The sequence below is a fragment of the Semicossyphus pulcher genome, unplaced genomic scaffold (genome assembly GCF_022749685.1).
Source record: "Semicossyphus pulcher isolate SPU_LCO1_2020_fin unplaced genomic scaffold, fSemPul1.0.p SCAF_15, whole genome shotgun sequence".
Classification (NCBI taxonomy): domain Eukaryota; kingdom Metazoa; phylum Chordata; class Actinopteri; order Labriformes; family Labridae; genus Semicossyphus; species Semicossyphus pulcher.
Window position 1 is genome coordinate 1,158,555 of NW_027211659.1, and position 16,519 is coordinate 1,175,073.

General features: G+C 41.3%; 4 protein-coding genes across 4 annotated transcripts; all 4 read left to right on the forward strand.

Moving 5' to 3' along the window:
• Positions 1 to 826: 826 nt before the first annotated feature.
• On the forward strand, positions 827 to 5,352 carry sgo2 (shugoshin 2). The gene is made up of 8 exons (XM_069663658.1): positions 827 to 939; positions 1,101 to 1,276; positions 1,449 to 1,523; positions 1,824 to 1,897; positions 2,031 to 2,170; positions 2,257 to 4,347; positions 4,634 to 4,748; positions 4,840 to 5,352. Exons 1-8 carry the CDS (start codon positions 855 to 857, stop codon positions 4,979 to 4,981), a joined length of 2,898 nt encoding a protein of 965 aa, XP_069519759.1. The 5' UTR covers positions 827 to 854; the 3' UTR covers positions 4,982 to 5,352.
• A 947-nt stretch (positions 5,353 to 6,299) lies between these two features.
• Positions 6,300 to 9,894, forward strand: LOC138592317 (uncharacterized protein C2orf80). Its single transcript, XM_069663073.1, has 8 exons — positions 6,300 to 6,340; positions 6,432 to 6,513; positions 6,648 to 6,730; positions 7,848 to 7,938; positions 8,488 to 8,565; positions 8,656 to 8,743; positions 9,535 to 9,644; positions 9,826 to 9,894. Exons 1-8 carry the CDS (start codon positions 6,300 to 6,302, stop codon positions 9,892 to 9,894), a joined length of 642 nt encoding a protein of 213 aa, XP_069519174.1.
• A 1,361-nt stretch (positions 9,895 to 11,255) lies between these two features.
• LOC138592318 (gamma-crystallin M2-like) lies at positions 11,256 to 13,445 on the forward strand. The gene is made up of 3 exons (XM_069663074.1): positions 11,256 to 11,267; positions 12,101 to 12,343; positions 13,170 to 13,445. The coding sequence occupies exons 1-3, from the start codon at positions 11,256 to 11,258 to the stop codon at positions 13,443 to 13,445; spliced, it is 531 nt and encodes a 176-aa protein (XP_069519175.1).
• A 1,380-nt stretch (positions 13,446 to 14,825) lies between these two features.
• Positions 14,826 to 16,228, forward strand: LOC138592316 (gamma-crystallin 2-like). The gene is given in 2 exon segments (XM_069663072.1): positions 14,826 to 15,101; positions 15,956 to 16,228. Coding segments are annotated over 2 exon segments (549 nt in total).
• Positions 16,229 to 16,519: the final 291 nt, after the last annotated feature.

Consider the following 16,519-nt stretch of genomic DNA (forward strand, 5'->3'; position numbering starts at 1 on the left):
ATTCTTCTCCTTTAATTTACTTTTTTGTTTGCCCTACATTAAGACTCTCAGGACATCATGCTGCTAGGCGGTACAGAAACCGTTCCTTTACCGCTTGGACAGCCACTTTAAAATACACCTGTGTCACCAAAACATCTTCATCAGGAAATCAACAACTTAACTACTTGTATCAAAACACAAATATTTGATTGATGCCATTTCTTGAGTGTTACAGCTCCATAGTTCGGTCTGCCTGAGGAGACATACTAAAGGGAAGAAACTTGAAGCATCTCAATTCTGATTGTAGGACACGCCTTCCTGCGCGTGCGCAGTTGTACGGCGGACTTTTGTTTTTGTTTGAAATAGAATGAACAGCGTTTTACCACGAAATATATTCAACTAATAAAGACATGATACGGCTTCTTTGATGGTTTGAAGATCATTATAAGGATTTTGGTTTTCACGAGGCGAAGTCTACCGCTAGTTAGAGTTTATCAACGGTAGGTTTTGGCCCAATTTTGAGAGTAATGTGCGTAGTTTACACCGCCGGTTACAACGGTTAACAAGTAAGCTAATGTTAACCTCGGCTAGCTAGCTAACGTTAGAACTATTTCGAGATTTTCAATAAGTTATTCACCTATGCTTGCTCTGTTTAGTTTGCAAATTGACAAAATCTAATATAGTCCTATCTTTCATTCAATATAGTCACTTTACCATTATTTTATATTGATTATATTAAGACTTGTACTTGTTTATATGACTTTGTTGCATGCTATTGGGTGTGCTAATTTATTGATGTACAGAAACTAACATGTTTGTTTCAATTTTAGGAAATTTATTCAATCACTCACACAACCCTTCATTTTCACCTGGCCATGATACCTTTAAGAGCAATGACACCCTTACCTTCTTCCAAGCAGACTTCAGCTGCTGCATCGAAGATCAAAAACAAGCTTCTCAGTGAGTCTGTCATTGATTTGAACTAATTTTCAGACCAATATGTAACCGTTTTTTTGTTGTACATTATAATTACCACAAGCTGTGTCGCTCTGAGACATTTTCTGAAGGAAGAAAAGACTTGACATGATTCTAATATTAATACCGTGGGGTGACTTCCACAGATACCTCGTCCTTCTTTAAGGTCTCTCTGAAGAACAACAACAAGGCGTTAGCTGTTGCTTTGGAGGTGCAGAAGGAGAGGAGCAGGCAGCTGGAGAAGGAGATTGTCTTCCTTCAGAAACAAGTGGAGGCTTTGTGCTTTGAGTTGGCCACCAAGAAATACAAGCACAGGAAACTGGTGGGTTTGTTGTTTGCTTACAATCGTTTACATTTACAGTAGTTAAAATTAAGGTCTGTTGGGTAAGACAGTCATTTCTGACCATACATATTGGTTATAATGCACAGAATGTCTGAGTAATCCTCTGTTTGATTTGCTGATTGACTGCTGTCCATTTTGTTTTCTCTCACAGCTCCTAATTTTTAAAAACCTGCATAGCAACACTCTGCAGCACCTGGACATGGTGGCCGACTTGTTATGTGACAGTGTAAGGATTCTGTTCAAAGTGTTCTAACAATTTCTGTTTTGTATTTGACCAAAAGATGGAAGCTTTAAACGTAATTACACTTAAAAGAAGCACAGCATTTTCTCATTAAATATGTTTAGTACAGTATTTGTTTAAATATTCAAAACCCCATGACAAAAAGTTAAACTTATGTCCCAGTAAGAAATGGGAACTATGAACCAAACCACCAGATACACATACTTCTAAAATTGTAGTAAAAACATAGCTAGCAATCTCACATTAAACACGACATCCTCTTTTAACTGTGTTTGTTACCCTCAGGATCTTCCTAAACCATCTGAAGAAAACAAGGCCTCATCTGGTGACATCAACAAAGAAAATCTTGCAGTGGGAAAGTGAGCAAAGACTGTATTCAGATTGATATGGACTGTCAACTGAGAAACTTCTATTTTTAACTTAGGCAGCTGTGAATTACACGTGTTAATTCTTCCTCCGACCCCTCTTACCCTCCCTAACTTCTATTTTTAGTCCTTCAGCTCAGCGTCCTTCCCAGCCTGAAATTTCAGAGGCTTTGTTGGTTCCCATCGAAAAAGTAACCGCAGATTCGCCTGAGAAAGATGTCTTCAATATCCAGAGCAGACTGCAACCATCCACTGATATTTACAGTGGTAGGTAGCTTTAAGAATTTCCCTCATTTGAGAGTCTTGTTTGGAGTTTCTTTGAAATATTTATTTTTTTAATTACTTCTTCACAGATAACACAAAGGTTGAGAAAAGGCCTTCGAGCCAGAGTAAACAAGCTCCTCTGACCGGAACAAGCCGCCCGTCCAGCAGCCTGAGGGATGAAGTAGAAAGGCTGTCAATGAAAATCTCTCAATCTGGGTTTGATATGAAGTCAGTCCTCTGTCCTCTGAACAGCCAAATCCCTTCAGCTTTAGGTGTGTATGAAAAACCCAAGCCATGTCTCTCTGATGATGTTCCCCTTTCAAGTGGCTTCGTCATGGAACCAGAACTAGAAACTGGGAACAAACAGGAGAAGACCGTGCTACTGAGTACAACAATGGATATGACGCTCAGTAATTCTGTTGAGATTGTCACTGTAGAAACTAAAGCAAAGAAAACGGGCCGCTCCGGCAAGCCAAAATCCAAGAAGAAGAAGGAACAAGCCTCTGGGTTAAATGTGGATGAAAGTGAAGCGAAGAATTCTGCAGATTGGAAGTCATGTGAGGTTCAAAGTGCTCCCAATGGGACTCTGTTACAGACAGATGTCCATGTTCCAGAAGATAAAAGGGACCCAGAGATTATTGAACCTCAGTCACCAAAAACACAGTGTAAGAGCATCGTTACCTCTCGCATTCCCAAACTGAGCAAGTCCGAGTCAAGCAGCAACAATCAGAAAAAGGCAAAGAAGAAAAAACAACCTCATGACTCCACTGAGTCCAAAACAGAGTCCGCTGATGTTCTCCCTCAAGATGTGGATGATTATTTCACAAATCCTGATATGAGACTCTCAAAAGCAAGAGAGAGTCTAAAATTACCACCAGAGGACGATAACACAGATGAGACGAGGCCCAGAATCACCTGCAGGAGGACCAGGACCAAAGGTAGGAGGGTGTCCTCATTCATTAGGAAAACTTTTGTCACTTTTCCATCACGTGAAAGTGAAATCGATATGTCCGAGTTGGAACAGGTTCGCAATGAAGTAGAAGAAGTCATCCAGGGAAAATATGAAGCTGGCCAAGACCAAGACCTCCCCGAGGAGGTGCCGGTTGGTGCAGAAGAGATTGCACTTCCAGATTCAGAACATGTCACAAACAAAGTACAGAAAAAAGAGGTCACAACAAATTCTGGAGGCAGGCACAAACCAAGATGCAGAGGAACTTTTGTAGTCTCAGTCGCCAGGGAGAGCATCCTATCGAGCAGAGCATCACCTGTAGTAGATGTCTCAGAGCAGGAGTTATTGCCCTCTGCAGCAGCCCCCATCTCTGAGGTAGAAGTTCTACCAGCAGTTGTTGCACAACATTCAGAATCAAGCCCACACAGGCACAGTGATGGAGCCGTTATCCAGACAACGCCAGGCTCCTGTAAGCGTCCTTGGCTGGCCACTCAGGATTCTGAAAGCCCACAAGAGGATTCGAGTAGCCACGATAACGGTGAAGCAGTGCAGCTGGAACAAGGCTGCACCTCAGAATCCGAGTTTCAGAAACCTAAAAAGGCCAAGAGAGAAGAAACGAGTCAATCAAGAAAGAAGACTGCGCGGAGGGAGGAGTGTGCTGATCAAATGAATGACAGGAAAAAGAAGAAGAAAAGCAACAAAGGATTTAGAGCTGAGGATGAAGCTTGTGAGCGCAGGGACCGCATTGATGCCTCACCTCTTCATGGCGAAGATGGAAGGAATGAAGAACAATTAGATGGATTACAAGTCGTTGACACCAGTGAAAAGGACGACATCTTTGAACATTTATTTGCCTCAAAACCAGACGAGTCAAAGTCCAAGAAGGAAGGGAGCTCAAATCGGTGTAGAAAGACAGCCAAGCTGCAGACCAGAAATCCCAGGGAGACATTTGTCGTCTACAGCAGGAAAACACAAGACAAAGTTTCACCATACGACTCGAGGACATCTAATGTGTCCGATTCCCACAGTCACATGTTGGACAGCGTTGAGGCGGTGGGGCATCAGAATCTGGGAGACCTGCTGACGGATGAGATGCCTCCATGGCTGGCCATAGACGTCAGCACTGCTGACACTGAGGTGGGCTCTTTACCGGCTACCCCCAGGAGGGAGACATCGAGCAGGGCGGCAGTGATTGAGGAGTCTGCTGCTGTCACAACTGAAGCCTCTCCAGGTGGGGTATTCCTTAGTGTGTGTTCATTTTAATTTAATGTCTGGATATAGATGGTGTCAAATATGTAGATGTTTCTCTCTCTGGATGTTCCGATCTGATCTCAAAGATTAAAGCATTTTTATTTGATCTGTGTCGATGATGTTTCTACGATGATGCTAAATTGAGACCTGATCCTTTTCTTTTGGTTTCTATTTTTTAAAATGACTTCTTAGTGCTTATTTGTAGAAAAATTAAACCATTTCTTCACCTTGATTTCTGATTAACTTGATTTGATGTGTTTCTGTAGCAGGAAGAGTCTTATCATCACTGACCAACACCATCTCAACTCCAGACAGTGAAGCTGGAGGCAGAACCCGCAGACGGCATGGTGTGGTCAGTTACAAGGAGCCGGCGCTCAACAGGTGAGGACACAACAATGTTTCAGTATTGATCCCACCAGAGAACAGCACTGAGTCATTCATTCATTCATTTTTGTTTTGATTTTCCCAACAGCAAAATAAGGCGTGGAGATAAATTCACCGACAGCAAGTTTCTGAGTTCTCCGGTGTTTAAGGACGGCAAGAAGAAGAAGAAGAAGCAGAAGAAGAATGCAAACAGTGCAAAGTTGGAGCGATCTATTTTTATGGACTGCTAATTATTTTAAACTGGTTTATTTAATGTTGTTGACACCACTTCAGTGTTTTATTCAAATATCCTCGACATGTACGCCCTGCAGCCTGCACAGCCCACATTACAAACTTACCTGTGTGTTCTGATGAACGGTTTTATGTCACAGTGATGTTCAGTAACGTGTGGTGGAGGTCTGTTCATAAATGATTCACTGTTCACCTGAGAAGTCTGCTCCACATCCCTGTGAAAGGCTCGTGTTCCTTTGAAAGGTTAGCTGATTCAGTGAGCGTTACGGCAGCCTGCCATGTTTGAGGTTTTGTATCATGTAAACTGAAGGGCTGTTCCTGTGTGGTGAGTACTGATGCCAGCATGTTGAATGTGTTTTAAACATTGTTTTTACTCATTAAAATGTGTCTTAAACAGAGAGATGGAATCGGTTTTGCATTATTTGCGGCTGTTTTACAGCTACAGAGAAAGTGGACCAGAGTTACCGTACAGTTGTATGTGTCGGTATCTCTCTGTGCGGGCTCAGCAAGGCGTCAGGTTCATCTCCTGACTGCCCCTCGCCGTCCTCAGCAGGAAATGAACCCCCTATTATAAGGCTAAAAACAGCTGTGTGTCCATGCACATTGGTATCCTGGTTATAATGGGTTCTGTGCTGTGGGTTATTTGTTGTGCATGTAAACATTGTATCCGGCTTGTTTGAAACCTAAATGCTGCCTGGTGTACTTTGACTCATACCTGGTTCAGAGGTAGTTACATTACTGTCATTGCATGCAAATAAAATTGCTGTGCATCTCTAAACAATTGTAATTTTCACTGCATGAGCAAATACACTCAACCACAAACGCATACATACAAGTAATCAAAAAGATCTGCCTTTGATCTGGGTTTTTAAGTATCCCAGTTAGAGGTTGTGTAATTATTCTCCCCTCGTGTTGATATGCTACCTGAAGAACTTCAGAATACTGCAGTGCATTTATATGGGCACAAGTATCATGCTTATGTTTTGTACATGTTAACATCCTGGATATTCCACCTGGACTTGGAACACCCGGAGAGGTAAAGACATGATTCAGGTTTCTGATCTTTCTTTCTTGGTACTGAATCGTAGCTGAGATGCTGAGAAATAAAGACACCATGATCCTGTCATGATCATTTTTACAGGGATTTGAATAACCAGGCTTCTCATGTCCCATGTGAACATCATATCCTGTTAAGATCAGAACCAGGATACTGATAAGCATGTCACCAGAACATCTTTTATTCACCATCCAAAGGGAAGATGCTGTACGTTTTCTTGTTTTTGCAGGAGTCCTACATGACAGACACTCGTGCAGAAAATGGAGGCGAGGCAGCTGAAGAGAGATGTAGAGGCTCTGATGTGAGTGGACACATAAGACACATGTGAGCACAATATAAAACATATTTTAAAATGGCATCTGATATATTTGTGTTTTGTCTAATCTGAACAGTGGCGATTACATCGGGCAGAAACTGAGAGAGAAGACTTTCGATCCGAAGGGGAAGGGGACGTCCACCATGCTGGATGATCTGGTAAAACAGGGACAACCTTCTCTGGAGCAGAGCCGGTCTCTGTGATGACGTTAGCAGTTAGAACAAGACTCATAATTATAGCGCAGAAACACGAGTAAAGGTTGGAAGAAACACTGTGAATAACTGTGTTACAGGCTCACTATGACCTGGCCATAAGTGTCGCCCTGTGGTGGTTGGACAAAGAAGAGGGCCGGGATGTGCTCGACAGAGACATCATGTGAGCTGCTTCTGTTCTTCATTTAGAGACGAATCAGTTTACTTCAAAATCACGCACCTCATGACGGATGCATCTTTACAAACGGCAGCAAAGCGCTGCCTGACATAATTTGTTGAGTTCAGTTAAATGAGTAAATACCCTTACATCATTTGTCTACAATCCCTTTGTAACATTATAAAAAACAGTTATTTTAAGGGATGTTTTGGGTTTTAAGCTGTAATCTCCTGAAGAGAATAAAGGCAGATCTGTAAGTACCTGTAAAAACCAGGCTAATCAGCTGACAACACAATAAAGGAGCTTTTGTTTCGGTGATCCACATTTTCAGCTGGTTTAATGAGAACAAGAGAGCAGCCGAGACTGAAGATAGATCATTGTTCTTTGTTCATTCTAAAAATAATATTATGTAATGATGCTTAACAGCTATATTCTCCTGCAGGGGGGGAATTAACTGAGGAGGTTTCCTCGAGTACTGTACTTAAGTAAACATTGTAGGTACTTGCACTTTACTGGAGTCATTTCTTCTTCCACGGCTCAGAGAGAAATATTGTCGTACTTTTGACTTCAGAACAATCATACGAGGAGCTTGTAAAATATGATCTCTTGTGATAAATTAAACACCCGACAGTTCGAACAAGCTGAAAAGATTAATAAATAAATCTTTATTTGTCAATCGACAGAAAATTGGCAACTTTCTGCTGAACTTGAAGTCATCGTTTGAAATGTGAGGACTTCCTGCTTCTGTGCATTTTATAATAATTCACTGGTTTGGTTTGTTGGACGAAAAGAAACATTGTGAAGTTTTGGCTTTGAGTTTGAGGTCATTATGTCGGCAATTCTAACTATTCTGACTTCTTTTAAATGAACGTTTTCACTGCAGGACTTTAACTTGATAAAGAGTATTTTGACAGTGTGGTATTTGGTCTTTTACATGAGTAAACTGTATCCATCCTTCACTGTTTTCCTGCTGTCAATGTTTTTTTTTTGGTATTTGTTAGTGTAGCCCAAAAACTCTTCCTGCCTTTGTGGTATCTAAATTATATTCTTGCCTTGAATTTTTTTGTCCACATTTTTCGTTTGTTTTAAATGAAACTTCTTTACAATTTCCCCTCACCCACAGCGGAGCATCAAGCGGCTCAGGAGGCGCCCAGTACCCCAATCGGTTGGAGCGGGAGGCGATGATCCTGTCGTCCTTTGCTGGGATCATAATGGTAAATTACTTTTATACATGATTTCAGCTTTTTGTGTCCTATAAGGTTGGATGTGTGTGTGAGGGGAGCTTCTCTTTTTTCAATGAAGAATGTATTTCAGGATGTGAACGCTTTGTGTCTCAAATGGTCTCAAATAACTGAAATGTGTCTGTAAAAAAAGAAAGTAGAGATATAAAATAGGGTCCTTTTGTTTCTTAATATTAATCAATATTCTTAACAAGGAAAAATGCAATTTAAATTCAGATGTGCACCTGAGAGAGAATTGCTCCAGCTGCACTTTAAAAACAACATGTGTTTTCTGTACTAACATTTTATTGGTTGAGCTGCAGTGATTTAATTTTTTATTTATATTAATTTATTGTTATTACTTTCTCTTTATTTAAAATTCTATTTGTTGTGAATTTTTATGTTTCTGTCTGTTTGTTCCTTTGTGAAGCACTTTGTGTTGCATGCTTGTGTGTACGAAAGCTGCTTTATGAATAAAGTTGAGTCTTACTGGACAAACTGCTGTGAAGTATTGCCAACCTTTGCACCATTGTCCTGCTTCAGCATAGCCTTCCAGTGGAGGAAATCTTGGCTCTGTACAGATGTAAACCAGCTGCTTCATTCCCCAACCAGCACGCCAAGGTACGAGTAGACTGTCTAATATTTCACACATGTATGTGTCTAATGATGTCGAATTTTTAAAGTTAATCCAGCTGTTTGTTTTAACTTCAGGGTGCAATCGTCTACCCCTTCACCCTGTCCTACCATCCGTTCGCCATGCTCGGCTCTTACAAAGCGGTGCACCACTCCAAGAAGCACAGTAAGTGTGTATGTTAAACATCTTTTATTATCTAACACTGTGGTTTCCAAACTAGTTTGTCCTGCTGCCATTTTTATTGAAAAACACATGAGCTGCAGGATGCATGCACAAGCAGACGTTTGCTCATATTAATTAAATCTGTGTAGTATATAGTAGTTATCATGGCGCTGTCAGATTTTACTGTAGAAACCTGGATGTTGTAGTGAAGTGAAATGTTTAGCAGACATCAAAACTTTTCAAACTGAGAAACTGCAACAAGAAAATATGTTGTTTAAGTTTATTTATTAAGTTGTCTCTTTGTCAGGCGTTAATATTTATCTTTCTCTGTTAAACCATGATCCCTTATTATGCTCGAGAATGTAAATTATCCAATAAAATGTCTTTTTTTCTAAAACCTGCGTCCAAAGAACAGTTTGAATAAATAGATCCTCAACTTTAGTAAAATTACAGATAGAACATTGTAAAAATGGAGCGCAGGTTTAGCTCAGCGGCTAATCGGAGGCCCACAGACAGAGGCAACAGTCCTCGAGGCTGCGGCCCCGGGTTGGACTCCTCAGCTCCTTGCCACATGCCACCCCCACTCTCTCTCCTCCCCTGTTTCCGACACTCTCCGCTGTCCTCTCTGTCAATGAAGGCACAAAAGGCCAAAAAAATAACATTGATTGTAAAAATGTAAAAATACAAGGCCTTCCTTCAAATTCCCATCAAAGTATTATCAGTTAAATGCAATACAGTAAATGCACCTGACCACTGTGAGTGATTCATTAATTAATCCTTAAAAACTTTCAAAGGTCTAAAGTTGAAAAGATGGCTGTCTGAGAGGATGAAGACCGGCGCTCCACCTGGACGGGCTTCAGAGCAGTCTTCATCAACCTCCTCCTCGTCTCACTCCTTCCTCAGTGTGAGTACCCACAGCATCCTCAGCTCTCCCTAATGTCTGTCATTTAATCCAGAGTATTTAACAAAAAGAGGAAGCTTTTCCAGAACTATTTCTTTGTTTGAAATGTGCACAGAAGATCACTACTGCCACCCTGTGGATTTAAACAGACATTTAACACACCTCCTCTCTGTTTCACTCTCAGGACAGCAATGGCTGTCAGGAGGAGAGGACTGAGCACTACGAGGGTTCTCTAGAGTCTCTGCAGGACTGAAGTCGCCCTCCAGCAGCACCACCTGCAGCTTGGTTTTGCAGCAAGTTTCTCTACTTCTACTGTCTTTGCTTTACACTGTCAAAGTGACTTTCTTCAACAAGAGTCTACCTGTATTTGTAGGTGATGATTAAGTCTTAAAATAAAGACAAATCTTTATTAAGCTTTACAGTGACGTTAAAATGACTGCTGTTGTAATGGATAACCTGCTGTTCACAAATCTTTTCAATAGTTAATGGGAAATCAAGGTTTAATCCAAAAGGCAACTGGACTGAAGTTCTTGAAGAGGTTTGCCTTTGAAGACTTCTTTGGTTCTTGGATTAAACCTTGAATTACCTGGATGACCGGGAACCTTGACGGACAATATTATTGAGGATTTCCTCTTGCATCTGAGAGAGACACATGCTGCACACTGACCTAATACGCAGCAGCCGGGTCAGGCCCTCCATGATTTGTTTTTGCAAATTCTTTGTTTGCAAATGATCTGATTCTTTTCAACAGATTCCTTGTGAGAAATTTGTTTTACATATGCGCCCAAACTTGACTGCTTGACCTAAATCCACTCGCCTTGTTCCACCCCAGTCCAGTTGGTGGTGGTAACACTCCTCTAAGTTGGTTTTCCATCCGTCAATATACACTCGAAGAAGAAATCCACAGTGGGAACCAGCTGGTACAAGAGCCAAAATCAGCATCTTATTGTCAAGCTAGGCTGAATGATGTTATCTCCTGAATGATGAGACACTCTTTTGAACAGATCTCTATAAGGAACAAAGACAATATCTTGCTGCCTTTAAAAAGACAGGGGACCCAGCAGTAAGCCCTGGGGGGCTCCAGTGTTAAGGATGAGGCTGAATGAGGTGTGTCTGCCCGCCCTCACCACCTGGCATGTGCCCGTCAGATGCCCGAAAGTAGCTAGTAGTTTCTAAGAAGTTAGCAATGATTCATATTTATCAGTTAGCTACTATTAAATCATAGAGCCTCCATTTTCTTTTATGTTTTCAAAGTCAACAGCTTGTTATCAGGCTGTGGTGTTTTGTGATGACCTCTGTCGTTCTGTGTACAAAGATTAATCCACCTGATGAGGGATTAGTGGATCAAATGTCCATATCAATAAAAAGGGCACTGTGGTTCAGTAATTTGCCTGGTAGGACTTTTGCGCTGATGATTCAGGGGTTTTTCACTCTATGCCCAGGATCAAGACTTTTGGCAGCGATGACAGGGGCGTTAAATCCCAGCGCATTGAAAAAACAGCCAAAGAGGGATCTGCTAACCCTTTGATTGAGGTTTATATAGAGGAGCTTTGGCCCTGCTATGTGAGACCATCAATCTTCCGTAAGTGACTGGCTCCGGCACCCACTTGCAGGATGAGTAGCAAGGTAAGAGAGTGTCGTCTGTCTGTGATGGTCTTAAGAACCAGGTAGCAAATGTGGGCACACCTCTAATTCTTACCAGTGCAGTGCAGGACATAAAACATAGAAAAATAACGTCTTAAAATGATATATATCTATTTTAGGAAAAGGCAGTGATACACCCAGAGATGATAATTGTGCAATGAACTGGTTAAAATTGGGCAGGAAGGAGAAATACAACTGCTTCTTTACTAACTTGATGTTGCAGAAAATCAGCACGCAAGGAAAAATAAAATAAAAACTGAAGTACTGCTCGTCACGTAATTTTTTTGTTCATACGACATGCATGTGATTAATGCTACAAAAGCTCCTACAGCACATCACTGCCAGAGCACATTCTGCAAGGTTTATTTCAAGTGCACATTATCCAGACAGTTTCTGTGCACCTTACAGGTCAGATAAATTATTTGGTACAGCATGTTAAAGTACATGCATGCACTCAGAAATAATTCACTTATTACAGCAAGGTTGAGGCTGGAATTGTTTTAAAAACAGGGACATATAAATGTAATTAGGTTAGGATAGCTGCTTGTCAATTAGGAGAAACAGTCTGAGGTCAGGGTGAAGTTAGAGGAGGCTGGAGAGAGCAGAAAAAGATGTTCTTAGATCTTGCGACTTAAATGTGCAGTGGGAGGTTAATCCAGAGAAATGGAGCTTGGTTTGCAAAGGCTCGACCACAAGAGCTCCTTTTAAATCAAGGAAATGATAAAAGACAAACATTAAACAGCATATTAATTATCAGTATTTGATGTTCTTGTTATTGTGACAGATTTAACCTCTCTTTGTCTTTGTTTGCTTAGATCATATTTTACGAGGACAGGAACTTCCAGGGCCGCTACTATGAGTGCGACACCGACTGCCCTGACATGCACCCTCACTTCAGCCGCTGCAACTCCATCAAGGTGGAGAGCGGCTGCTGGGTGCTGTACGAGAAGCCAAACTACACCGGCTACCAGTACGTCCTGACCAGAGGAGAGTACCCAGACTACCAGCGCTGGATGGGCTACAACGACACCATCCGCTCCTGCCGTACCTTCTCCTATGTGAGTTCATGTTCTGTTTCATTGAGCTGTTGTGATGAGTAAGCCTCTGTGGACAATACATATGTTAATATGATGCATGTGAAGAAAGTTTTGAGTGAGAAGCAACTTTTTCTGTGTTTTTAAGTTATGAAGCACAGAATCATAAATATTCAGTTTAAAAATGACAACTTCCTTTTGCAGTTATCCTCTTAACAAACATAAATCTCCACCACCAACTTAAGTAGGTGGAATTAGCTGAAGAAAAGTGAGTTGAAACTCCTTTAAAAAATAATAGAAAAAGTTAATTTAAATGTTCTTCTTAAGCAAAACATTGAAGGATAATCATTTGAACATTCAGAGAAATGTGCAAGAAGATGGTCCTGGTTAGAGAAACACCACAGATGCACATTTAGAGCTACATAATACAGAACTATTCTAATCTAATTAGGCGCTTTAATGCTTCCAAAATATACTATCAATAGTATCTTGCAATTATGTTACGTCTCACACTTTTAACGCAGCCATACAGAGCACACGTCAGATCATGCCTCGGTGAATTGTTTGATAATTAGCTGAATTTTTAGCCCTTGTATTAGTTATGTTTGTTTTTAAGCACAAAAATGCACATTTTATTAAAATGTTTTAACCCATAATGTTCAAGCTGAGAGCTTTCCTTTCGTCTTCCCTTCTAAGGTTAAAAAGCTGTGTTGTTTACACATTTAAGTTCACAGATTTAGAGGTCTAAGGAAATGTAAGAGTCCAGCCTCTTTGCTCGTCACTTATTTTGAAATGTGGCCCTACGCTGAAGCGGCCTGACATGGTATTTGACTCCCCCGTGTCCCTGCAGACCAGCGAGGGCCCCTACCGCATACGCATCTACGAGCGCCCAAACTTCCAGGGTCAGATGATGGAGTTCAGTGACGACTGCGAGTCGGTGCAGGATCACTTCCGCAGCCGCGACATCTACTCCTGCAACGTCATGGAGGGCTACTGGACCCTCTACGAGCACCCCAACTACCGCGGCCGCCAGTACTTCATGAGGCCCGGGGAGTACCGCAAGTTCAGTGACTGGGGGGCCACGTGCGCCACCACCGGCTCCTTCAGAAGAATCACTGATTTTTAAATCAATAACATTTCAGTTTCACCAAAAAACAACAGATTATTCTCCTCCAAAAGACACGAGTTTGTGAAACTGGTGGTAAATATTGTGTCTCGTAGGAGTGGGAGTTTAATTGGGCATATCAGTATGATATTGTTTAATATTAACTAAATAAATGAAGCTATTGTAACACATTTTCTCTGTGCTTGTGAATAAATGTTTGGCTTTTCTCTGATTTAAACAACTGGCTTGTGAAAAAGACAAAGCAGCTTTATGTGATGATTATTTTTGTTCCAAAGGGGTGAACGTGGATCTCAAAGTGAGAGCAGATTTTCAAACAGATATTTGTACAAAAACATCAACATCACAATAATACATATATAAAGACAACTTTGGGTACAATAGAGTGCATTATACAAGGATAAATAAAGAAATATTTCACAAACTTACCTTCATGGCAACATTAATATAACTATCTTTAATAATGATAATAACTGATGCTGTTGGACTGGTTCAATCATCAGTACAATGTAAACACTACCACTCGAATATAGTGCAAGATATATAAACAAACACTAACAGATAAAATAAATGACACATTACACAAACACTTTACAAACTTCTTAAATGTATTTTTAAATACATATTTTATTATTTTCTTTTAAACCTGATCATGAGTCTAAACTTGTGTTATTGTGACCTTAACATTAATACAAGCCAGCCAAGTCCACACACACTTTCTAATTACAACATTAAAGAATCCAACATATAATATTTGTAGTAGTTTTTCTGTATTTCTTTTAAAGATTAAACATTCACATTCTGGGGTGTTCACACAGGCTGGTTATTTTCCTGTTTTTCTGCCTGTTGTTCAAATTCCTGCAGACTGACTGACAGAACAACAATGGAGTTCCTATTCATCACAGCGTTCTGTTTGTAGCTACAACACAGAACACTTTCACACACCATTGTTTATTTTCCATCTTTCTGCCCATGTTTTACAGAATATGTCCTTTTTTATACACTGTATAAAATCTAAATCTCCCAAACAAACAGAAGTAGTTAAAGCACTGACTGTTCCAGCGCCTGCTCATGCCGTGGCTCTTGCTAGAAGCTGTTTAGTGTCTGTTAGCTCTAACAGAGGACCTGACAAACAGGAGGGGAAGACTCCTGTAGGGTCTCTGCTGACACATGGCCTCATTTGAATAACAACAGCACATGGCGGACAGCACTCCCACAGGGGAATGTATAAAAAGATGGAGTTCACCTCTGTGGTTAAGAGGAAAAACACAGGAAGAGGTTTGACCAACAGCAGCAGCCATTATGGGGAAGGTTTGTGTCCAGATTGATGATTTAAATAAAGATGATCATGTCAGTCACCTCAGGCTCTCTGAGGTTAAACAAATGAGCTAAATGTGACTCCTTCTGCTCCATCAGATCATCTTTTACGAGGACAGAAACTTCGGAGGCCGTCACTATGAGTGCATGAGCGACTGCGCTGACCTGCACTCCATGTTTGATCGCTGCCGCTCCATCAAGGTGGAAAGCGGCATGTTCATGATCTACGACCGCCCCAGCTACATGGGGAACCAGTACTTCATGAAGAGGGGGGAGTACTCCGACTACATGGGCATGGCCGGCCTGAATGACTGCGTCAGGTCCTGCCGAATGATCCCCATGGTAAGTTTGTCTGTGTGTGCGCCAAATAATGGTGTGTAGCATAGCTTGGCATAAACAGCTAGCTTAACTGCCAATAGCACCACAATCAATATATTATATATTGTTAATTAAATAAGATAAACCACTTCAAAGATCTTACAGGTGCTTACAGGTGGATTTTGTTACCTTTCGGCAGAGCCAGGCTAGCTGTCCCCCCTGTTACCTTAAGCTAAGCTAACTAGCAGCTTGTGGCAGCTTAATATTCCCGTGTACAGACTTCCTCATTAAAAGCAAACACTGATTAAGGATTAGTTGTACATTTTGAGAAATATTTACAGTTAATTTACAGTAAAATCTAGGCTAGGCTACTACAAGAAGCTAGTTAGCTTAGCTTAATAACTGGAAACAGGGGGAAACTGCTAGCTTAACTGCTAATAGCACCACAAGTAAGAAGTTATACAGTATATTGTTAATACAATTGGATGAACCAGTTCATAGATCAGATCTTATAGGTGCTTGTAGGCAGATTTTGTTACCTACTACAAGAAGCTAGTTAGCTTAGCATAAACAGCTAGCTTGGCTTTGTAACTCCTTTGTACTGGTCTCAGCATGAAAAGGTGTGATACGTAATATTAATTGTGTCATTTACAATTACTGATTAGGTCTGCTTGCAGACGAGCTGTTAGCTAGCTGTTAGCTTTTGTTATGTTAGCACATGGCTAGCTGTTTCCCCCTGTTTCTGGTCCTTACGCTAAGTGTAATCCAAAATGTGGAACTATTCCTTTAAATAGGCTGTAAATATTTTCAAACATAGAGATATCTCATTCTGAAGGACATGATAACACTTGACCTTTGACCTTCCTGCCCCCCTGCAGCACAGTGGCAACTACAAGATGAGGCTGTACGAGCACTTCGACATGGGAGGTGAGATGATGGAGCTGACGGACGACTGCCCCAACCTCATGGACCGTTTCCACAACGCCAACTTCAACTCCTGCAACGTGATGGACGGACACTGGCTCATGTACGAGCAGCCCCACTACAGGGGGCGTCACTTCTACCTGAAGCCCGGCCAGTACAAGAGCTTCAGCGACTGGAACGGCAACAACTCCCGCGTCGGCTCCATCAGGCGGCTCATGGATCTCTAAAGACGGAAGAACGGTTCTTGTGAAATGTCTGCTCTTTGCCCTGTTTCACACGCTGAATAAAATGGCGTCCGTGCTCACGTGTTTTCAGTTTTGTTCTTGCTCTCTGCGTTTGGAGGGCATGTTTTCCCCTGAGGATGAGACGGGGTCTTGGCCTGACATCCTGACCCTCATCAGAGGCTTGAATAAAATACTGCAAGCGCTGACACTTAACACACCGAGGCTCAAGCGTTATCTATTGTAGACCTGAAGGGACGTCTTTCTTTCTAATGCAGCTCAAAGAGGAAAAGATGA

What these genes read in the sequence shown, in the direction of transcription:
- sgo2 (XM_069663658.1), top strand. Translation starts at nt 855, where the DNA reads ATGATACCTTTAAGAGCAATGACACCCTTACCTTCTTCCAAGCAGACT. An exon ending in GATCAAAAACAAGCTTCTCA is followed by an intron (nt 940 to 1,100) that starts GTGAGTCTGTCA and finishes TGACTTCCACAG; the next exon opens with ATACCTCGTCCTTCTTTAAG. An exon ending in CACAACTGAAGCCTCTCCAG is followed by an intron (nt 4,348 to 4,633) that starts GTGGGGTATTCC and finishes GTGTTTCTGTAG; the next exon opens with CAGGAAGAGTCTTATCATCA.
- LOC138592317 (XM_069663073.1), top strand. Translation starts at nt 6,300, where the DNA reads ATGGAGGCGAGGCAGCTGAAGAGAGATGTAGAGGCTCTGAT. An exon ending in GCACCACTCCAAGAAGCACA is followed by an intron (nt 8,744 to 9,534) that starts GTAAGTGTGTAT and finishes AAACTTTCAAAG; the next exon opens with GTCTAAAGTTGAAAAGATGG. An exon ending in CGTCTCACTCCTTCCTCAGT is followed by an intron (nt 9,645 to 9,825) that starts GTGAGTACCCAC and finishes TTTCACTCTCAG; the next exon opens with GACAGCAATGGCTGTCAGGA.
- LOC138592318 (XM_069663074.1), top strand. An exon ending in CCTGCCGTACCTTCTCCTAT is followed by an intron (nt 12,344 to 13,169) that starts GTGAGTTCATGT and finishes GTGTCCCTGCAG; the next exon opens with ACCAGCGAGGGCCCCTACCG.